The sequence below is a fragment of the Mytilus californianus genome, unplaced genomic scaffold (assembly GCF_021869535.1).
Source record: "Mytilus californianus isolate M0D057914Y unplaced genomic scaffold, xbMytCali1.0.p SCAF_1, whole genome shotgun sequence".
NCBI lineage: Eukaryota > Metazoa > Mollusca > Bivalvia > Mytilida > Mytilidae > Mytilus > Mytilus californianus.
Window position 1 is genome coordinate 137,139,781 of NW_026262581.1, and position 23,288 is coordinate 137,163,068.

Here is a 23,288-nt window from a genome sequence, read left to right on the forward strand (position 1 = left end):
ATAGTGGGCTCAATTATAATTCAGGTAAATGCTTCATCTATAACTGCTAAGGTTTTTATCTTGTTTACTGTATATGAAAAGGGCATTCCCATTATAAAATTCGATAGCCTAATTAGCCTTTGTTTTAATCCATTACCAAACATAACACTGTACTTACACAGCACCATCCACCATAGGTTTGGTATTCGGTAATACCTGAGCCATTAGTTCATAACATGGCAAACAAATACCAACCAGGAACCCAACCTGTAAACAGAAATATAAACACATAAATCTCTAATTATACAAACAAATAATTTGATGGAAACTTTTTTTTGTATAAAGGGAAAAAAGTTAAGATTTAAAACTGACTTAAAAGAGGAGGTATGAGAGAAGTCATAATTGATTATTAAATTACAAAAATTCAAATTTCTTAGATCCTTTCAAAATCATGACTTTTTTTGTAGCAATATTATCATGTCAAAATGATGTCATAATCATGCCACATCAAATTGTATATGCGACAAAAGAAGTATTTGATTAAAATTCAATATGACCAACAGCAATACACTAGATATTCAAGCCTCATTAATAAAAGTCTTTAGGGGAAAATCTTGTATCATATCTTATTAGCCAGGCTTTTCCTCATATCTTTTTAAAATACCAAAATTTCAAAGCATTGCAGTTTAGGTAGTTTATCTTATTCTTCAATAAACTTAGATTGAGGTCACAAAACAAATAAATTAGACAATATCTAAGTCTAAAATGTTCAAATTAATGATAACAGATAATAGCATTAATTTGTCATTATTGTATTCACTGGTTTTTGTCATATAATACCTTCTTCATAAAAGAATAAAAATGCAGCATTCATGAAGTCTCACAAAGTTCACATTTATTCAAGAACATAATGCGAGTACAAATTTGTATATCATTTTGAATAGAAAATAATTGAAATCAAATTATGTGAAAGTGTCAATTAAGGTCACTGTGAAGGTTATTTAAAGCTATGATGCTGTGACATATTCCTGCAATAGCACCAATTAGGTACACTCTAAACAAATTTTGGAAAGCCAAACTATCAATTGTTAGAAAGCAAGCACAAAACTATAATTAGCCTGACAGAAATGTATTGTAAGTCTATAGTCTTCGAAGTTGATGGTTGACAATTTTCTCACAGGTTCACTTGTTTTCCATTTGAATTTATGAGTTTTATTCCTAAAAATGTTAATGCAGGCCATATTTCAAAACTTGTAGTGATTGCAAGGTGAACAAGCACAATATTAACTTATTATATAGATACACTACAATACAAATTCACACTTTATTTGTTGTGTGTCCTGAGAACCTATTGATTCCTTTTCAAGGATATAAAATATTCTAGAAGATAACGTATGGACAAGTCTTGTAAATATAAATAATTGGAATATCATATTGTAAATATGAATAAAACTGATAAAATAAGAAAAGTGAACATGCCTACCTCTAAGTGTGGAAGTTCATCTTTTTTATCTCTGTCCATCATCGGCATTGGAGTCAAACCTTGTGATTTTTCTTCATCACCCTGTGTGTTAAAAGTTAATCAATTCAAACTATCCCAAAATTTAATTCTTTGTAATTTCTTATAAATCCTTTTCTTATATGTTAAGATCACATCTAAATTGACAATAAAAATTAAAGATTTGAAAGATAACAAAATATTCATGGCTTAAAACAAATATTTTCATGATATTTCAATACATATATAATATAATACACATGTGATTTTATCTAATTATACAAATACTTCAGTGAACTTTAATATTTTGCTGAATTTTGTTGATTTTTTTTTTTTTTTATCAAATCCATTAGTAGAAGAATAAATTTTGGGACTTTGTGATCAGTTAATACAATTCTATTGTGGTAATCAGATGAATCACAGTGCTATAAATGGACACAGAAATATTATCCAATACAAATCAGTCATCAAACAATAAAAGTCAATGCTTTGTAAAAGGTAAACAAACTGTTTTACTGAACTTAAGATAAAATTTAAATACATTTATTTCTGTACCCATTTAAAAGTGTATCATATTAAATATGTAGGATAATGACTGAAGTTCTATACCTCATTATCTGGTAAATTATTAGCAAAGTTACGATCCATACAAGGTATTGTCTGATCGTTAAACCTCTTTTCTTCATCACCCTAAAATATGTTTCAATTCTATACCAGTTGGAACCTAACAAGGTTTATACTAAAGAATAGCATGATCAATCTGAATGATATAAATCCCATTTTTTGGAATCACTTTATACTTCATACTTGTTTATACTAGTTATCATACATGGAAATATAAAAATAACAAGATGCAGTATGGTTGCCAATGAGACAACTCTCTACCCGAGTCCAAATGACGTAAAATATGTTTACACTAAAGAGGGAAGATTTTTGCTTGAAATAAATCTATCTGAAATTCATTAAAATATATATCAAGATATTTTAAACATATTTTAAAACAATAGTTTCCCAGTTTTCATAAAGTTTAGCTTGAATTTGAAAAAAAAAAACAAATCAGGTAAAATGTATCTAACTTTCAATCAATGGCAGTAACCAAGGTTTACAAAAGAACTGATTGTTTTTGTTATTCATTGTTGGTGTATGAATACCGTATTGTGTGAATAATCTGACTGGGCCAAAAAATTACATTAAAACTGAAAGATCAATTTGTACACCAAATTTTTTCAACAACTTACTAAAGTGATAGTTTTACATATTTACTTGAAAGAAGTGTAACTTAATGTATTTATTTTTAGTTTATGATAGAGTAAACATATGCTAGAGATATATAAATGGTTCTGTACCTATTGGTTGTCTACACAAACCTGAAGCTAGAACTCCTCCATGGTAGCAATGGAAGTGTGCTGTATATTCCATGGGTTAATACAAACCTAGAGCCAGAGCTCCTTGACGATAACAACCTGGTGCTCTATATCACTTTGTTTATGTATACATACAAACCTGGAGTCAGAACTCCTTCATATCATAAATCAACATGAGCTTCATATCCTTAGATTTACACCAAGATTGATATATATAAAACCTGGAGCCTGAACTGCTCCATAAAAAACATTATTGACTTGGAGCTCTATATCCAAGAATTACACATACAAACCTTGAGCCATAACTCCTCCATAAAAAATATTTAAGACTTGGAGTTTTATATCCTAGTTTATGTATAAAAACCTGGAGCTAGAACTCATCCATGATAACATTATTGACTTGGAGAAGTATATCAAAGGATTTATATGTACAACCCTGGAGCCAGAACCCCTCCATGAAAACATTAACAACTTGGAGCTGTATATCTCAAGATTTACGTATACATGTACAAACCTGCAGCCGGTACCCCCCCCATGATAACATTAACAATTTGGAGCTGTATATCCTAAGATTTATATATATACAAACCTGGAGCCAGAACTCCTCCATGATAACATTATTAACTTGGAGCTGTATATCCAAGGATTTATATGTACAACCCTGGAGCCAGGACTCCTCCATGATAACATTATTGACTTGGAGAAGTATATCCAAGGATTTATATGTACAACCCTGGCGCCAGGACTCCTCCATGATAACATTATTGACTTAGAGAAGTATATCCAAGGATTTATATGTACAACCCTGGCGCCAGAACTCCTCCATGATAACATTATTAACTTGGAGCTGTATATCCAAGGATTTATATGTACAACCCTGGAGCCAGGACTCCTCCATGATAACATTATTAACTTGGAGCTGTATATCCAAGGATTTATATGTACAACCCTGGAGCCAGGACTCCTCCATGATAACATTATTGACTTGGAGAAGTATATCCAAGGATTTATATGTACAACCCTGGCGCCAGGACTCCTCCATGATAACATTATTGACTTAGAGAAGTATATCCAAGGATTTATATGTACAACCCTGGCGCCAGAACTCCTCCATGATAACATTAACAACTTGGAGCTGTATATCTCAAGATTTACATATACAAACCTGGAGCCTGTACCCCTCCATGATAACATTAACAATTTGGAGCTGTATATCCCAAGATTTATATATATACAAACCTGGAGCCAGAACTCCTCCATGATAACATTAACGACTTGGAGCTGTATATCCCATGGTTTATACATAGAGCAAAGATCACATGCTGTCATGCATATAGCCATCACTACATGCCTGGAAATACATATACTACATGAAGCAGAACAGTAACAACATACTCAACATTCACTATAGGTTATCATACAGCTTTATCATAATCCTGATTTCAAGTCAGGATCTAGGACTTTTATCTTGTTAGTGTAAGAGTAAAGTCGCTTACCCTTAGCTTTACACATCAATATCCCATGGCCAACTGTAGGTACAACGTACTGTACTAAATCATTTTTGCAAAGCACTATCGTTATCGGTCCATCAGAATGTGAATGTAATTTATAATATATGATCATACCAAAAGCCCTACACTCAGAATGCAGAAAGGTGAATACAGGTATTGATAGATTGTCCCCCAAATCTGTTCTGACAATGCCAGAAAATAGTCCCCAAAGCCTTATCCTCATTGTCAATCAGAGTGCCGAAAATGCCAGAAAAAAGCCCCCAAAGCCTTATCCTCACCGTCCATCAGAGTGCTAAAAATGCCAGAAAATAGTCCCCAAAGCCTTATCCTCACTGTCCATCAGAGTCCTGAAATGCCAGAAAAATAGTCCCCAAAGCCTTATCCTTACTGTCAATCAGTGCTGAAAATGCCAGAAAATAGTCCCTAAAGCCTTATCCTCACTGTCCATCAGTGTGCCGAAAATGCCAGAAAATAGTCCCCAAAGCCTTTTCCTCACTGTTCATCAGAGTGCTGAAAATACCAGAATAAAGTCCCCAAATCCTTATCCTCGCTGTTCATCAGAGTGCTGTAAATGCAAGAAAATAGTCCCCACAGCCTTATCCTCACTGTCAATCAGAGTGCTGAAAATGCCAGAAAATAGTCCCCAAAGCCTTATCCTCACTGTCAATCAGAATGCTGAAAGGTGAATGAAAGTAATACTAGATAATGGTCTCCAATTCCTTATGGTTCATTATAGTGCTGAAAGGCGAATGTTTGTACTGGTCATGCTAGATAATAGTCCCAAAAGCTTTAGATTTGTTGTTCATTACAATGCAGAAAGGCGAATGTAAATAATGATTTATGATTGTCCCCCAAAGCCTTAGATTTGTTGTAAATCAGTGCAGAGATGTGGATACAGGTACTGATAGATGATTGTCCCCAGTCTTACCAATTTACTTTCAACCATATTTTGATCCTGAATGAAATATCTAGCTGTATAATAAAGCCATGTAACATAAGATATAATATGGAAACAACTTTTTACTACAATAAATGTGAAGGAAAAATATAGATTCCTTTTCACTTTTTAATCAGTAAAATGTTTAATTCCATGTCGTATCCTACTGTGGATTCATTTATTTTTGTGGGTCCTAATTTTCGTAGATTGAGGAATAATTAAAATTGGTGGTATTTTTTTGTGAACCACTTGAATTCTTGGTTCACCTTTAACAAAAAAAAATCCATGAAAATTAGCTCCCCACAAATAATTATGAATTCACAGTAAATATTAAACAGATCAGAGGGTCAGACAGATAGTTTACAATTAATAAAGCAGAATATAAATAATTGCTATACAATATCTACAGCAGTAAAGAAAAAAAAATTGTCTACAGTTGTCTCCCCTTTCCTTTACCATACATTTTCTGTAGAACTTTGCATAAAAAAGAATAAATTGTTTGCTGCCTACAGTTTCTGTTTTAAAATCAGAAGATGGATTGAATAGTTTTTTAAAGAAGAAGTCTGGAAGCATATACATCATGCACATTCAGATAAAAAACAGTTAGAAAAAAAAGAAAAACAAGTGGAGATAATTTTGCTGTGAGCTCATTCTGCTATATGTATCCTATATACAATAGCAGTGGGCTACTGTAGATTATCACTTTCAAACTATTTTGTGATATGTAGGAATGTCTGCCTCACATTAACAGGAAGCGATTTTTATATTTATTAATCCTTAGTGATTGTGTGAGGTTTAAGTTGTAGAATCTAGGAAAATAAACAGATACACCCCAAAAAAAACCACAATTTACAATTTTGGTAACTGCTGATTTCTTAACCTGACCCCTGACCTTGATTACTACTGTAGATGATTACAAACGACATCATGACATGCAAAATATTCCATTTATACCTGCATGTAAAATTCATCAAATATTGTATGTACTGTCTGAAGTTGTACATCCCATGGTTTAGCACTGGCACAGAGATCACAAGCCGTAATAGTTACAGCACGTAATAATCTTCTGTTATCAAATAAAAGTTCATTCAATCAAATCTCAATTAAAACATGGGTACAAATTTCATGAATGTAAAACTTGTTCTAAATAATATTGCTTCATCAATATGCTCAGAGCCAAAAGTTGTTAAAACAAAACAGAAATGTTTTTGTGTGTAAAATTCCATTCATGGGTAGTATGAATTTCAGCTACTTTGATGAACTGACACAACCCTTCTTTCATTACAAGGGCATTAAAACTTCTATGTACATTTATTTTATCAGAAATATAGTCACTTATTTAGACTTCTACATCAGAGCATGTGCTGTTATACTTATCAATTGATCTATGAATGTGAAATGTCCAGCAGCAAATATTACATGAATATTAAAGATTATAACCTGTTAACGTCACATGTAATAGATTTACACACTGAGCTAGATTTTCCTACCTAAACATATTCTGAATCTTGGCCAGTCAGGCTTTGCTTTTTCCATAATGACACATATGCCAAGAGGAGGAGAAGCAAATATAAATTTTAAAGTCTCTGGTTAGACCCTGTCATGATAAAAATGTAACTGTCTTACTGATCTCCTTTTACACAACAAAACCCCAGAATTATATTTTGAACTAAAATCTAACTTCATTTATCCTGCGAATTTCAGAAATATAAAGAATCAAAGGAACCACTTATATGAGTCTAGAAAACAGGTTATATTTACCTATGTTCACTATCATCCCATGAAAATTCATTTTTGTCAGAAACTTCCTGTAATCTTGCCCGGTTTCCAAAGAATAATGCTAAATCTGTTGCCAAAATACATTGCCTGATGTCACCTAAAATCTGCAATGTAATCATGTCATTATTTTAAATGCATCTGAAAGCACTTCAAATGTACAAAACTTGTAATTCTATAAAAATGTGATGAAAAGAATCAGACAAGAGTGGTCAATTGTTTATTAGAAATAACTTATCCCTGACAAACATAACATAAAACTACAGAAAAACACAAACATCAGTTACCCTTTACATGTTCAAATTGACATCCTTTTTTTCAAGACTTTATATCTAATTTATTGTGGAAAAAGTACATGTTTCAGTTATTTGTGTTGATGGGTTGATGTCTCATTAATGTAAACATCTATCACTAAAATTTCACAAAGAATGGAAAATAATTTTATGTTTTATTTTAACACTATTGTTTTGAGGATGAAAATATTACAGCAAATAATGGCATTTCAGGAAGAAAATATTGGAAATAATACAAATTGGCACATATCTTGTGAAATTCCCTTCTATCTATCTTCCCTATTTAAGGAATAGTGCTTTTTATAACTAGATTTTTTTATGAACTTTTTTTTTCCTTCTTACCATAATCAATTTGTTTTTGAATACAATTAAACATTCAGGAAACATTAAAAATAATTTTAAAGAAAAAGAAACACCATTTATCTGATCTCTCATTTAACTTAAAAAAGACATGTTCAATTAATACAATGAATACCAAATTATAAAGTAAGATAAATACCTGCTTGTACTGATCAGAAGTCAGGTGCTTAAAAATATTGTGTCCCTCATTCTGAAAAATAATTAATCATTGTTGATGCACTAAGATAAACTTCTATTGTAGATACATTACTTCTTAGTTTTCCCATCAAAATGGTATACTAAAAAAACTAAAGCTTCTTTAAGACAACTAAAAAACTTTCTTCACAATTATTTTTTCAGCAGTCATTCAATTATCATCAAGTTTAATTTCATGTATAAAATATGAAGTTTGGTTTAAATTTGAAAAAAAATTGTGTAACTCATCTGAATGCTTAAAATTGTGAATACCTGAAGAATTGTAACTGTGTGATTAAAGTGATGATGTTCCATCGTTGAGGTAGAGTAGATAGCTGCCAGAGGTGAAGCACTTTTTACCATGAAAGCATTAGTCTTACCACGATGGTCTAAATCATGGCACAAACATGCTACATATAGTGCTAAACACTGAAATAAAAAGGAATAAGTCTTACCACGATGGTCTAAATCATGGCATAAACATGCTACATTTAGTGCTCAACAAATAAAAAATTCTAATCACAATCATCTGAAACATGACTTTCAACATTGACAAATACTACAACAGGTAAACACCTTCACTCTCTAATTAATTAATTAGACCATAACAAACCATGTGATCACTGGACAGACATAGATATTAACATTCAAAGTAAAATGATGACTTTAATAAACTTCCATGTTATTCAGCAAACTTTAGAAATGATATCTAATTCACATATGCACAAACTTTAATTCTCTATGTTAAGCTAAACCACACCACTGGGTAACTTCAATAATATGTATAAAGGTCATCAAATTTGGGAAAGTATATTTTAATAAATAAATATCAATTTATTTTTTCTAATTATTTTGTCTTTACACTTACTTCTACAGGAGAGAAACTGTGTTTAGTTGTCTTGATTACAGTGTACACTGCATGAGCAACAGAGAAGGCATGCGCCCAGTTGTGGTACGGAACATTGCGGTAGTTCTTCTTGACTGTCATGGTAAAACGTATCATATCATCCAGGTCATATCTGAAACAAAACAGATCCCTACTCTCATAAAGTATGCTGTTAGGTTAAGATCAATGTCATTAAAGTCTTAAATATAAAGCATGCTGAAAATATATATCTATAAATCATTATGTAGCTGTTAAAAATTTAAATGCAGCATGACTGAACAAGATCATACAAGTTTTACCAGCAAATCAAGGATCTAGATCTTGTAAAAAAAATAAATAACTTGATGATGAATTGGTGTTTAATGTCCAGTGGTAAATATTACATGTATATAAGAATATGTTAATGTGATATGAATATGAACCCTACTAGTCAGACATGGTAGTATTTTATGTGCTAGTTCTTAATGTAACCGTCCACAGGATGACAAGAAGCTCTACAGGTTATACTGAGCCTATCAGTCCTTCATATACTTACACAGAAGTAGCAAATACAAATTTTAAGTCTTTGGTTTTAAGGTTGCTGGGGATTGAACCAACAACCTTCAAAACTCAAGGCATTAGTATCACAGAGGTGATTTAACTCTTTCAGTCTTTATCATAAAGAGCATTAAATACTGTAAATTATGATGTAAGGGAGATAATCTTTTAGTTTTGTATGTACTACCATAAACCAGATTGATACATTCATACAAAGTGACTCTAATTACAAATTAGACCAACAGCTATACATATATAAACACAAATTAAGTATGTGGCATTATATAACCTTCATGTTTGTTTTAGTATTATTATTAAAAAGGTGAAGTGGTATGTTCTTTTTAGTGTACATCAAATAACTTTACACTTAAGATTTTGTCTTGATTTTTGGTAGCATAGGAAAGCATGCACTAGCTACTTTGGCTTTATAAGAAAAGAAAGCTACACTAGGTTTCATACAACATATATAATATAGTAAAATGTTATTGATTAAGAGTGCTGGAAACAATAGTCTTTTCACTCCCTTTGTAATTGTGTTTATATTGGGTGTTAAGGATGTTCGCTGGATCCTCTTGTTTTTGACTTTTTGTAAGATATTCGGAATCCTCTGGTTTTATCCATTTACTGCCATTACAAATTTTGCCCGATAACCCCTACTTTTCTTTTCATAATTTTATTACATATAGTTTAAAAAGCCATATTTGAAGATCTTATAAAATCCTTGTTATTTTTTCATAGTTTTTGAAGGAAAAAAGGTGGCAATGTTAAATGTATGAATACTCTAGAGAGAACCATTTCCAGCAACATTTTCAATGGCTTACATCTGGAAAACAAGTACACAGACCCTTCTTTTTTTAGTTCTATTATTCATATACTATCAATTTAAAGCAGTCTTTTAAAAAGCTTGTTATTTTAAAACAGAGAAGCAAACATCCTTAAAGTTAAAAAAAAATAAAAATAAGGAGATGTGGTTTTATTGCCAATGACACAACTATCCACCAAAGTTCAAATAAAGGCGATGAAAGGTTATTTGATTCTTATTTGCAGAATATCTCAATTTCTTGATTTCTTGCTAATTTAGGGCCATTCCATAAAAGTCAAATCTACCAAGCTTGTCCAAAAATTCCATTTTGTAAATGATTCAACATTTGAATACAAAGCTGTTACTGTGAAGGATTATATTCAAAGCAGTGAAAAAGTAGGAAAAAAATGAACGTTTTGACTAAATTTCCCTGATTTCCATTCTGAACTCAATTTTGTCCATGAATTCATGTAATGAATCAATAATACAATAAATCTTATGTTTAAGCCTTTAAAGTTTGTAAAGTCACTTTTTGGATAATGATGATACATATGGAAATACAGAAGACAAAGTATCTAATAAATTATACCATTTGGAGTTAAAATTAATAAATGGGTAAATGTATGTTAAATAGTTTAAATCACAGCAAATCACAATAAAGCTCTGCAAATCAGGACAACAATAGGGCCTAACAGTTAACTGTAATGTGGCATTAGAGGGTAACAATATGACCAAACATTCCACTATAATGTGGCATTGGAGGGTAACAACATGACCAAACATTCCACTATAATGTGGCATTGGAGGGTAACAATATGACCAAACATTCCACTATAATGTGGCATTGGAGGGTAACAACATGACCAAACATTCCACTATAATGTGGCATTGGAGGGTAACAACATGACCAAACATTCCACTATAAAGTGGCATTGGAGGGTAACAACATGACCAAACAGTTAGCTATAATGTGGCATTGGAGGGTAACAATATGACCAAACAGTTAACTATAATGTGGCATTTGAGGGAAACAACATGACCAAACAGTTAACTATAATGTGGCATTGGAGGGTAACAATATGACCAAACATTCCACTATAATGTGGCATTGGAGGGTAACAATTTGACCAAACAGCTAACTATAATGTGGCATTGGAGGGTAACAATTTGACCAAACAGTTAACTATAATGTGGCATTGGGGGGTAACAACATGACCAAACAGTTAACTATAATGTGACATTTGAGGGTAACAACATGACCAAACAGTTAACTATAATGTGGCATTGGAGGGTAACAGTATGACCAAACATTCCACTATAATGTGGCATTGGAGGGTAAAAATATGACCAAACAGTTAACTATAAAGTGGCATTGGAGGGTAACAATATGACCAAACAGTTAACTATAATGTGACATTTGAGGGAAACAACATGACCAAACAGTTAACTATAATGTGGCATTGGAGGGTAACAATATGACCAAACATTCCACTATGATGTGGCATTGGAGGGTAACAATATGACCAAACATTCAACTTTAATGTGGCATTGGAGGGTAACAATATGACCAAAAATTCCACTATGATGTGGCATTGGAGGGTCACAATATGACCAAACATTCAACTTTAATGTGGCATTGGAGGGTAACAATATGACCAAACAGTTAACTATAATGTGGCATTGGAGGGTAACAACATGACCAAACATTCCACTATAATGTGGCATTGGAGGGTTACAATATGACCAAACATTCCACTATAATGTGGCATTGGAGGGTAACAATGTGACCAAACATTCCACTATAATGTGGCATTGGAGGGTAACAACATGACCAAACATTCCACTATAATATGGCATTGGATGGTAACAATATGACCAAACATTCCACTATAATGTGGCATTGGAGGGTAACAACATGACCAAACATTCCACTTTAATGTGGCATTGGAGGGTAACAATATGAACAAACAGTCCTATATAATGTGGCATTAGAGGGTAATAATATGACCAACAGTTAACTATAATGAGACGTTGGAGAATAACAACATGACTTAACAGTCAACTATAATGATACAATGGAGGGTAACAATATGAACAAACAGTCCACTATAATGAGGCGTTGGAGAATAACAACATCACTAAACAGTCCACTATAATGATACATTTGAGGGTTATAATATGACCAGACAGTCAACTATAATGTGGCATTGAAGGTTAACAATATGACCTAATAGTTAACAACAACATGACTTAACATTTAATTATAATGTGGCATTGGAAGTTAATTGTCAATAATCTATTGAAAAGCACACTTAGAGAAAGGTTTATCCTTGCATGTGATCTACCTAAAACCCATGTGAGGCTTTTTTAAGTGTCAGATGTTTTGATCCAGAATTTTGACAAAACTAGAGTTATACTTATAATAAGCATGAGCCACACAATCTCAAATTAGTCTTTAAATCCCCTGTCTGCATCAACGTTTTAATTTCATGCCATAACCGTGAGGATATTTCAGTATTTAATATAACCCTATTTCATAGGATATTCAGTTAATTCACAAAGGGCATAAATATTGCCACTATAGCAGGAAGCTAATTCCAATTTTAACCTTCTTTGCCTTGGTCAATATTGTACAAATAAATGTATACTACTTCCTTTGCAGTTTGTTAAATTGTGAAAGAATTATCCTACTTCTAATACTATATATACATGTTCACACATTATTTAAAAAAAAACATGTTAACTATTGTTTCATATAATTTCCCACTGTAAATCTCTAATTTTACTGTTTGAAAGTTTAACGATATTTAGTGGATGATTAACATAATCAATAAGGTGATGTGGGAGAATCTATATATAGATATATAATACGAAGATATTAGCACTGAATATATAGAAAGGAAAGAAAAGTTCAGAAATTTATCTTACAACCATCATTACAGGTCTTTATGGTATTCTCTAGATATCTGTGTAAACTTGTTGGGTAACTGGCACACTGATGTTTAACGATCTTTTTTATTCATATTTTGGTAAAATGAAATTTTTATGAATTTATAAACTACTCTACATTAATTTCAGTTTTTATATTTATAATTAATTATTTAAGTGCTGAAATAGAGTAAAATTAATATATAAGGAAATGTTTTCAACCTTTTCAATTGGCAAGCTAACTTTCTGCAACATTTTCAATTGACAAGCTGTAAAATAAGTTCAATTCAATTGGGCATGCTATTTGTCTAACATTTAAGTGGCTCCCAATAAGTAAGTTTTTTCTCTGTAACATTTTCAAAGGGCATGCTAACCATCTAAACCATTTTCAATGGACACACTAGCTGCCTGTTATATGAGTTTGCTTTTAATAAGCTTATGATTAATAAAAGAAGAATGTGTCTGAGGACACAAATGCCCCCTGCTCAAGCTTTGCAATTTTTCAAGTTAAAAAGGGGCATATCTCTAGAAAGGTATGTGACTCACTGACCAAATTTTGAACTCTGTCTGCGTATTGTGGTTCTTAGCATTGTGTATGAGTTTCATACAATTTGAATGAAGAAAACTTAAGTTAAAGTGTGGAAACGAAAATGGGACAGAAGGAAGGACAGACCACAGAAGGACGGACAAGGGTAACAATTCATGACCCTATTGCCTACGCTGTGGACATAAAACTTGAATAGCTGTTACTAGCTTAAAATAAACAGCTGAGCCAAGAACCCATTTTATGCCTCTTGTTGTGTATATTGAAATTGTTGCAAGAATAAAATGGGATATTTCGAAGGCATTTAATTATATGCAAATAAAAAGGCTCTGTAACGAAGCTTACCTGAGGATGCCCTATTTTTAAATAGAACAGATTGTTATGTTCACCAATTCCAACAATGATGTAACTTTTCCACTAAATCAATCTTAATAAGTTCTGGTACAATTTGTGAAAAATTTACTAAAATCTGACAATTAAAATCCCATAACTCTCAGTAACAACAAAGAAAATTAAAAACATCAAAAGGGAGCTTCCTTTCATCAATCCCCACAATAATGTAAAGTTTGGAGGAAATCAGTCTAGGATTACTAAAATTAGTGTGCAATTTGTGAAAAATTGCCTTAATGATGTACACCTCTGAGGAGCCAAAAATTTCTAGAATTAAACTTTTTTTCTTAACCTGATTTTTAGGTTTATATGACTGTAAAAAAATAATTGGTGAAGAAAAAATCATATGGTGGTGCACTTCTTTTTTTGCTACGGCCATTTGAAAGTACCCAATTATGATGATTTTCCCATTTTTCATCAATTTTGGGATATTATCATGAAATAAAATCACAGTTTCACAATCAAACTTTTTTTCATACTTTCACTAAAGATGAAGTGGACCAATCTGAATAAATTAAACTTAAAAAAACTATAGGTAGGTGTTAATATAAGAAAGTTTTATAAAATTTTGTTGCTTTTTCGTGTCAAATTTGCCATGCTGTCAAATTTGGAAATTTGGGATTTTTCTCTTTTTTTTAGAACAAAAAAGCATATTATTTCAACTTCTTTGTTATAAATGATTGAAAAAATACATATCGAAGAAATTTGAAAAGAAAAAATTGATATAGGATGTACATGTATCTGGTAAAATCATTTCTTGTACCCCTCACCCATTTTCTCAACATTTTGGCTAATGAGACAGACTTGATTGGTTATAAAATTTGAAATTTTTATTACTCAAAAACTACTTATTGTAAATGCACAAATTTTTCACAGAGTTAAGTTTGATTATAATATTTTTTAAATTCATTGATATTTTCCACTTGTATCACATGTTTTGGAAATAATTCCAGAACGAGATTTCAACGAGACTGAAACGTCAGAAGAATACATCCTTAAGTTAAAGTTCTGTAATTCTGCATGACTCTAAATGGAGCTTCTTTTGTCAATTCTAATGTTGTAAAGTTATATGAGAATTGGTAAAAACGAAACTGAGTTATCATACAAAGTGTTAAGGGATGGATGGACATTGGTATGCCATAATACATCCTGTCTTCCCTGGGTGTATAAAAACAATGATGGGCGTATAAAAACAACATTTGATAATTCTTTTGATATGTTAAGATTAAAATACTTGGGTCTTTATTGTATTTTTCACATAATGAATGAAAAAGTCTTACAAACTGCACATAGAATAAATTTAATTAGCACAAGATAACTGGTTCATAAACAGTAGCACATTATATGTAGTTTTCTATATATATACATAATTCACTCTTTCCATTATTTTTTACCTATAGATGTATATGAAGATCTTTAATTCAGAACTGAACAATGAAAATAACCACATATTATTTGAATAATTAAAAAAAAATTGAATATTGAGAATTTTCCAACCTTGTAACTATTAACTTCTTGAAAGAATGGCATTGCGTCATGAGTACATTTTCATTATTTATAACATATTCAAAAATCTTGATGAGTTATTTGAAATCTAATCTATATGAACAAATAATATTAAGACATAGATGTGTCTTCCAAGGAAGTTGTGTCGCCTGCAGGTTAAAGGAATCATATGCCTCTTTTTTAAGTTTTTCTAAAAATCAAGATATTTATGAGGAAATTCTGGTTTGGCTGTGAAAAACTCTAGAAAATTGTCACCATAAATGGGAATAGATACTTAACTTTATGTAACAAATTTTGCACAGTAATTGTTTGACGAGACTCATCACTGACAAACCATACAGTGTACACACTTCACAACTCATCACTGACAAACCATAAAGTACTCACACTTCACAACTCATCACTGACACACCATACAGTGTACACACTTCACAACTCATCACTGACATACCATAAAGTACTCACACTTCACAACTCATCACTGACAAACCATAAAGTACTCACACTTCACAACTCATCACTGACAAGCCATTAAGTTTTCACACTTCACAACTTATCACTGACACACCATAAAGTACTCACACTTCACAACTCATCACTGACACACCATACAGTGTACACACTTCACAACTCATCACTGACACACCATACAGTGTACACACTTCACAACTCATCACTGACAAGCCATAAAGTACTCATACTTCACAACTCATCACTGACACACCATAAAGTACTCACACTTCACAACTCATCACTAACAAGCCATAAAGTACTCACACTTCACAACTCATCACTGACAAGCCATAAAGTACTCACACTTCACTGCTCATCACTGACACACCATAAAGTACTCACACTTCACAACTCATCACTGACACACCATACAGTGTACACACTTCACAACTCATCACTGGCACACCATACAGTGTACACACTTCACAACTCATCACTGACAACCATACAGTGTACACACTTCACAACTCATCACTGACACACCAAAAAGTACTCACACTTCACAACTCATTACTGACAAACCATACAGTGTACACACTTCACAACTCATCACTGACACACCATACAGTGTACACACTTCACAACTCATCACTGACACACCATACAGTGTACACACTTCACAACTCATCACTGACAAGCATAAAGCACTCACACTTCACAACTCATCACTGACACACCATAAAGTACTCACACTTCACAACTCATCACTGACAAACCGTAAAGTACTCACACTTCACAACTCATCACTGACAAACCATAAAGTACTCAAACTTCACAACTCAACACTGACAAACCATAAAGTTCTCACACTTCACAACTCATCACTGACAAACCGTAAAGTACTCACACTTCACAACTCACCACTGACACACCATAAAGTGCTCACACTTCACAACTCATCACTGACAAACCGTAAAGTACTTACACTTCACAACTCATCACTGACAAACCATAAAGTTCTCACACTTCACAATTTATCACTGACAAACCATAAAGTACTCAAACTTCACAACTCAACACTGACAAACCATAAAGTACTCACACTTCACAACTCATCACTGACACACCATACAGTGTACACACTTCACAACTCATCACTGACACACCATACAGTGTACACACTTCACAACTCATCACTGACAACCATACAGTGTACACACTTCACAACTCATCACTGACAACCATAGTGTACACACTTCACAACTCATCACTGACAAACCATACAGTGTACACACTTCACAACTCATCACTGACAACCATACAGTGTACACACTTCACAACTCATCACTGACACACCATACAGTGTTCACATTTCACAACTCATCACTGACAACCATACAGTGTACACACTTCACAACTCATCACTGACAAACCATAAAGTACTCACACTTCACAACTCATCACTGACACACCATACAGTGTACACACTGCACAACTCATCACTGACATACCATAAAGTACTCACACTTCATAACTCATCACTGACAAACCATACAGTGTACACACTTCACAACTCATCACTGACAACCATACAGTGTACACACTTCACAACTCATCACTGACACACCATACAGTGTTCACATTTCACAACTCATCACTGACAACCATACAGTGTACACACTTCACAACTCATCACTGACAAACCATAAAGTACTCAAACTTCACAACTCAACACTGACAAACCATAAAGTACTCACACTTCACAACTCATCACTGACATACCATACAGTGTACACACTTCACAACTCATCACTGACAAACCATAAAGTACTCACACTTCACAACTCATCACTGACAAACCATAAAGTGCTCACACTTCACAACTCATCACTGACAACCATACAGTGTACACACTTCACAACTCATCACTGACAAACCATAATGCGTTCACACTTCACAAATCATCACTGACACACCATACAGTGTACACACTTCACAACTCATCACTGACAAATCATAATGCGTTCACACTTCACAAATCATCACTGACACACCATACAGTGTACACACTTCAAAACTCATCACTGACAAATCATAAAGTGCTCACACTTCATAACTCATTACTGACAAGCTGCTGCTGACAAAATGTGAAGTAATTCTGTTTAGTTGTACTTGAGAAAAATGTGACATAATTTTTAATTTCATTCAATATGTTGAAAAATTCAAATTATCAGTAAACAGGAAGTAGATGTCTGACAGATTCTACAAGTGATCACACCTTACAACTCATTGCTGTTAATCTTCTGGCCACATATTAAATAATTTTCAGTAGAACTTAAGAAAAGAGTTACGCAAATATTTGTTGGACAAACGGATAGACAAACAGTGTGACTAACAAACGGACAGATGTACTGACAAGGTGAATGCAATACAGCCCCACCTTCTTGAGTGTTGTTTATTTACAACAACAGACACAAATAGCAATACAATGGATAACAATTCCTACATGCTGACTCTAAAGTGCAGGCGACACATGACAACATACCTGTACTATTATACAATTGCAACTTTTTTTGCAGATAAATTAAAAAGCTGTAAAATTGTGAAGATAGAAAATGAGAAATGGAATTAGTGAGTGATCCACTGCAAACAATCTACTCCTCTAAACAGTGAGATTTAAAATGGATATACCTTTTCTCATTTTCATTCTTTCTGCAAAACACAAAAGATAAATGATCTTATAGCACTATGCATCTTTACAAATTATCTTCAATTTGTAAAATCTACTAATACAATATTTTTAAATCAATTTGGCATTCTCATTTTTTAATGGAAAAATTCCCAAAGATGAAAAAAACAACAAAAAAACTGTGAACTTCTATCCTAATAAAAAAACTTTGCTTAACTTTTTGTGATGGCTATGCTAAGGCTGGGGAAATCTATAAAGCGAAAAAGCATGTTTGATAGAACCAAAGCTATAATTTCAAACAGGACCATATATCCTCAAAATAGTATCATATATAAGCCAAAAGAAAAAATGTTGTGTTAACAGTAAATAGTTCAATCCTTTCTTTTCTCCAAATCAGTCATTTTCAAGCTGATCATAAAAAAAGAATGTAAGGTCTGTTGAAATCCCTTCCCAAAGCTGGATCCGTTTGCATTTTACAACTTCTGACATTAAAGGCTGATTGAATCCAGCCTTTCATGTGTATTTAAATTGATTTACAGACAGAAATTCTCCACAACAGAAAAACAATTTTGATTCCCCACACGTTGATTACATTTCATATGTACATATTGATGTTGTTAGTTCAAATAAAAAGTTTGGAAAGAAATCATACCAACCAATCATACCCATTAAAGGTTCTTAACTGGAAACACAACATTTCTTTGTTTGGCATAATAATTTTTTTTTTCTACAGGAATTTTTTGAGAAAAAGTTTATCTCATCTGTTAGCAATCAGTGACAGAGAATCAAAAACACTCAGAACTAAAATCTCACCCTTTTATATTGCTGAAAATATTCAATGATAATTGTGGATAGGTTCAGATTCAATGATAATTGTGGTCAGGTTCAGATTCAATGCACATATGGAATTCATGATTGAAATGGTATGTAAAAGCATATAAAGTCAAATGCTATAAAATAGAGGCAAATTAAACACTAAATCATTGTTTCTAAACACCATTTTAGATTAGCTCCAATAGCAATAAGATGTTGGTCCTTGATAGCTATCTAGACCATAAAGCTTCTAACCTTCACAAATAATGATGTAAAAATATCTAAATCTATTTGTAAGCAAGATGAATCATACAACTTATCTGGTTTCCTTATACAAATAAATCTGTTACAGACCTGACAAAATGTAGGAATAGAAAAACATAAATCAATTATCAAGGGAAGATAATACTCTTCAGCTCAAATAACCAAAATGGAATTGTCTCCCCTTGCTAAGGAAGATGGCCAATTAAATACTTATGACACAATGAATATAAAACAGTTTATATACTTACTTGGTGGCCATACTAAAGATATCCTTCATCATATATAACACATACAAACATTTTCTGTTGTCTTCTACATCCCATGGAGAAAACTCATAACTGTAAAGTAACCATTATAAACTTCTTTAAAACCAAAGGGACAGATGTATTACAATTCTTATGTATCTATATCTAACTGTTAACATGAATGTTAATTTAATCACAAAAAATCAAGCACTTAGCTAAAATTTGTCACCAATTGATCAATTTGAACATTAATTACAAAAAGAATGTTGGCCCATTGGTACTGTGAAAGTGGAATGGTTTAGCACACCCATTATATAAATTTAGATTTCTTAAATAATCTTAGATTACGCGGCGTAGTATATAATACTAAATCCTAATAAATAGTAATTTTTCATTTAGATATAATTGCAGTTAAATACATACTCAATAATTCCTGGTATATTTTCTGGAAACGGCGTAGATTTGATTATTTTGTATTCATCGTCTGTACACTGAGCATGATAAGACAATACTTCTAATGCCACTTTATACTTCTGCTCTGATCTTCTTATCTTGTCATACAACTGTAAGCAAAAGGTTAAATCTCAAAAGGTTAATATTCAATACTGTGGATTCACTAATATTCGTTGGATACCAATTTTCGTGGATTTCCTGGTTACCTGGGAACCACGAATTCCAATATCCAACGAATTACAAATTTTGTACAGAAATTTATGCAGACTTTGGCAAAAACCACGAAATCAAATAGCCACGAAAATGCAAGTTTTCCTCGATCCACAAAATTTAGTACCCACGAAAATAAATGAATCCACAGTATCTGGTTTGGTCTAATTAAAATTTGGTTTTGACATACTATCTACCAATTGAAATATTTGATGCAGACTCTAAAATGTTGAAAATGATTAAATTAACAATCATATTTAAAAAACAATCCGTTAGAAATTATTTTAATGTTTGTCTCTGTTGTTATCATACCTTAGCATGATGTAAGGCAAGTCCACAATATATAGCAAATGTTTCAAATGATTCTTCATCAGCCATTGTAAACGTTCCTTCTTTTTTATTGACCATCTGTACAACACCAATTATACTGAAATAGAAGAAATTATCTCAATAACAGCAGTCATTAAATGAATATTTGTCTATTTAATTTCTTGAATTAGGTATTTAATTATTAATTCCTTAAACGATGAAAACAATAAAAACAGATAATATCTTATGTGAAATAAATTTGATAATTTCATTCATCTGACGTCATACAGCAATAGACATTGTCAATAAGTTGTCAATGACATTGTATCAACTTGAATTGAGAAAGTAAAAATCATTGCAGAAATTCATATTCTATGAAAGTGGTAACTTTAATTAGACTTGTTGAAAATTGAAGGTAAGGGTAAAGTTTGCTCCTGTTTGTTGCAAGAACAAAAACATTTCACAAAAAGTAATTTCTAAAGACCATGGACACACAGTGAGATTTATTTATTAGTTGTAATTGGCTTTGAACTGTATTTCAGTAACTGCAAGTACTCTTAGATCGGTACTTTGTGTCTTTTGTGTTTTTGTTAGTTATTTTTTGTGCTTTGTGCCAATCTGTTGAGTTTAGCCATTTCAAACTGATTTTTACAGCATGTTCTTATTTTGAGCTTTTACAGCACTGTCGTTGGTTGCTGTCTGTCATTTTTTATTTAATTGTTTTGTCATAAATGAGGCTGTTGGTCAGGGGATTTTTAAGCTGACTATACAGTATGGGTTATGCTCATTGTTGAATGCTGAACAGAGCCCTATAGCTGGTTACATCCCTGTCATATGAACTGTGGTGGATAATTGTCTCATTAAACATTTTTTTTTGTGTTTACTTAATTTTCTATGTAAATAAAGACAAGAATATTAAACAAATTATTGACTAACCTTCCTCTTATATAAATAGGCATACATAATATAGACTTTGTTCTGTACCCTGTCTGCATATCAACTTCCCTGTAATCATAATAAATATATTAGTGTTTATCAAAGAATATCAAGGATGAAGGCACAAGCAGAATATTGTTGAAAGCTGTGCCCATCGTTGAAGACCTGGTTTGAGATGAATGAATGGCAGAATGGCAAAATATGTAAAACTAAAATAAATCTATTCTAATTTCTGAACTAATCAACAGGTAAATATTTGTATTAAGAAAGTAAAAGTATATATCAGATAATGCTGCATACAATTAATGCTACCTAAATTTTAAATGTGAGTTTTTATTTTTGTAAAACCTAATCTGTCGCAATTTTCACAATAATTTAAACATTGCAAAAATTTCCGAATTAACAGTGATTACATTGACGACATATTTTTCATAAAGCAATACAAGTGGTGGCTTGATGTGGTGTGCTGTCAAATATTTTTGATAATTCATGTTATCCTTACAGTTTACTAGGAGTCAGTAATATTTAGCACCTGCCCTATGGAGGTCTTTTGACTAACCTGTTGAACCTACCATTATTATATGCATCAGTAATATTTAGCCCCTGCCCTGTGGAGGTCACATGACTTACCTGTTGAACCTTCCATCATTATAGGCATCAGTTATATTTAGCACCTGCCCTGTGGAGGCAACATGACCAGCTACACCCTTGTCCATAGGAAATCTTAAACATAAACAGATATCTATTAAAGGGAAAGCTTCGTTGTTAAAAATATGCGTCAGACTCAAAAACAAAATGAAATTCCAGGCTATAGCATATGCAACACAATGTCCAATACAGGCAGGAAAATTGAGTTTTTACACTTATATGCAACAAAAGGGCATACAAATGTATTTGTAATGAAGATCATCTAGAAGACTATGTACAATCTTAGTCATAAACAAATCTGTAATTCTTATATGCATATACTTGTTTGATGTAAAATATTTAGAATAATATTTCATTTGAATGAGGGGGAGATGTAGGATTCATTACTTTATATTCCTAAACTGCACAAGTTGTATACACTAGCTGTGAGGAGAGAATCGCAAGTTTATACCCAAGCTCCCTCCTATTTGAACTTAAGTCCATATTTTGCAATGGAAAACCCCCAACAAAATTATGGTTCATCCATTGAAAATGCACTGAAGATTTCTGAAATTTCAATGAAATCCTGTCTCTGGGTTATAATTGTAGAAATCCTGTCTCTTTTTTATACTTGTAGAAATCCTGTCTCTTCTTTATACTTGTAGAAATCCTGTCTCTTTTTTATACTTGTAGAAATCCTGTCCTATTTTATACTTGTACGAATCCTGTCCCCGGTTTATACTTGTAGAAATTATGTCTCTTTTTTATACTTGTAGAAATCCTGTCTCTTTTTTATACTTGTAG

The 23,288-nt window shown here is 32.3% G+C and overlaps 2 protein-coding genes across 8 annotated transcripts in view; one reads left to right on the forward strand and one right to left on the reverse strand.

Annotated features, from left to right (window-relative positions):
- Window positions 1-23,288, forward strand: part of LOC127736224 (trimeric intracellular cation channel type 1B.1-like) — a 200,978-nt gene that overhangs the window by 83,101 nt on the left and 94,589 nt on the right. The gene's annotated exons all lie outside the window — the stretch shown is intronic.
- The window catches only part of LOC127736176 (probable 3',5'-cyclic phosphodiesterase pde-5), a 75,957-nt gene that overhangs the window by 3,491 nt on the left and 49,178 nt on the right, over window positions 1-23,288 (reverse strand). For 3 of the 6 annotated variants that reach the window (XM_052246768.1, XM_052246746.1, XM_052246779.1), the window contains 13 exons: window positions 22,488-22,580; window positions 21,858-21,926; window positions 20,925-21,039; window positions 20,373-20,512; window positions 19,953-20,042; window positions 18,630-18,650; window positions 8,761-8,911; window positions 8,166-8,321; window positions 7,858-7,908; window positions 7,051-7,172; window positions 4,081-4,192; window positions 1,463-1,543; window positions 158-246 (listed from right to left, as the gene is read on the reverse strand). In XM_052246768.1, coding sequence (XP_052102728.1) covers window positions 158-246; window positions 1,463-1,543; window positions 4,081-4,192; window positions 7,051-7,172; window positions 7,858-7,908; window positions 8,166-8,321; window positions 8,761-8,911; window positions 18,630-18,650; window positions 19,953-20,042; window positions 20,373-20,512; window positions 20,925-21,039; window positions 21,858-21,926; window positions 22,488-22,580 — 1,290 coding nt within the window. Of the gene's footprint in view, window positions 1-157; window positions 247-1,462; window positions 1,544-2,012; window positions 2,168-4,080; window positions 4,193-7,050; window positions 7,173-7,857; window positions 7,909-8,165; window positions 8,322-8,760; window positions 8,930-18,629; window positions 18,651-19,952; window positions 20,043-20,372; window positions 20,513-20,924; window positions 21,040-21,857; window positions 21,927-22,487; window positions 22,581-23,288 lie in introns of those variants that run through there. The other 3 variants (XM_052246762.1, XM_052246756.1, XM_052246789.1) reach the window with 3 other exon arrangements.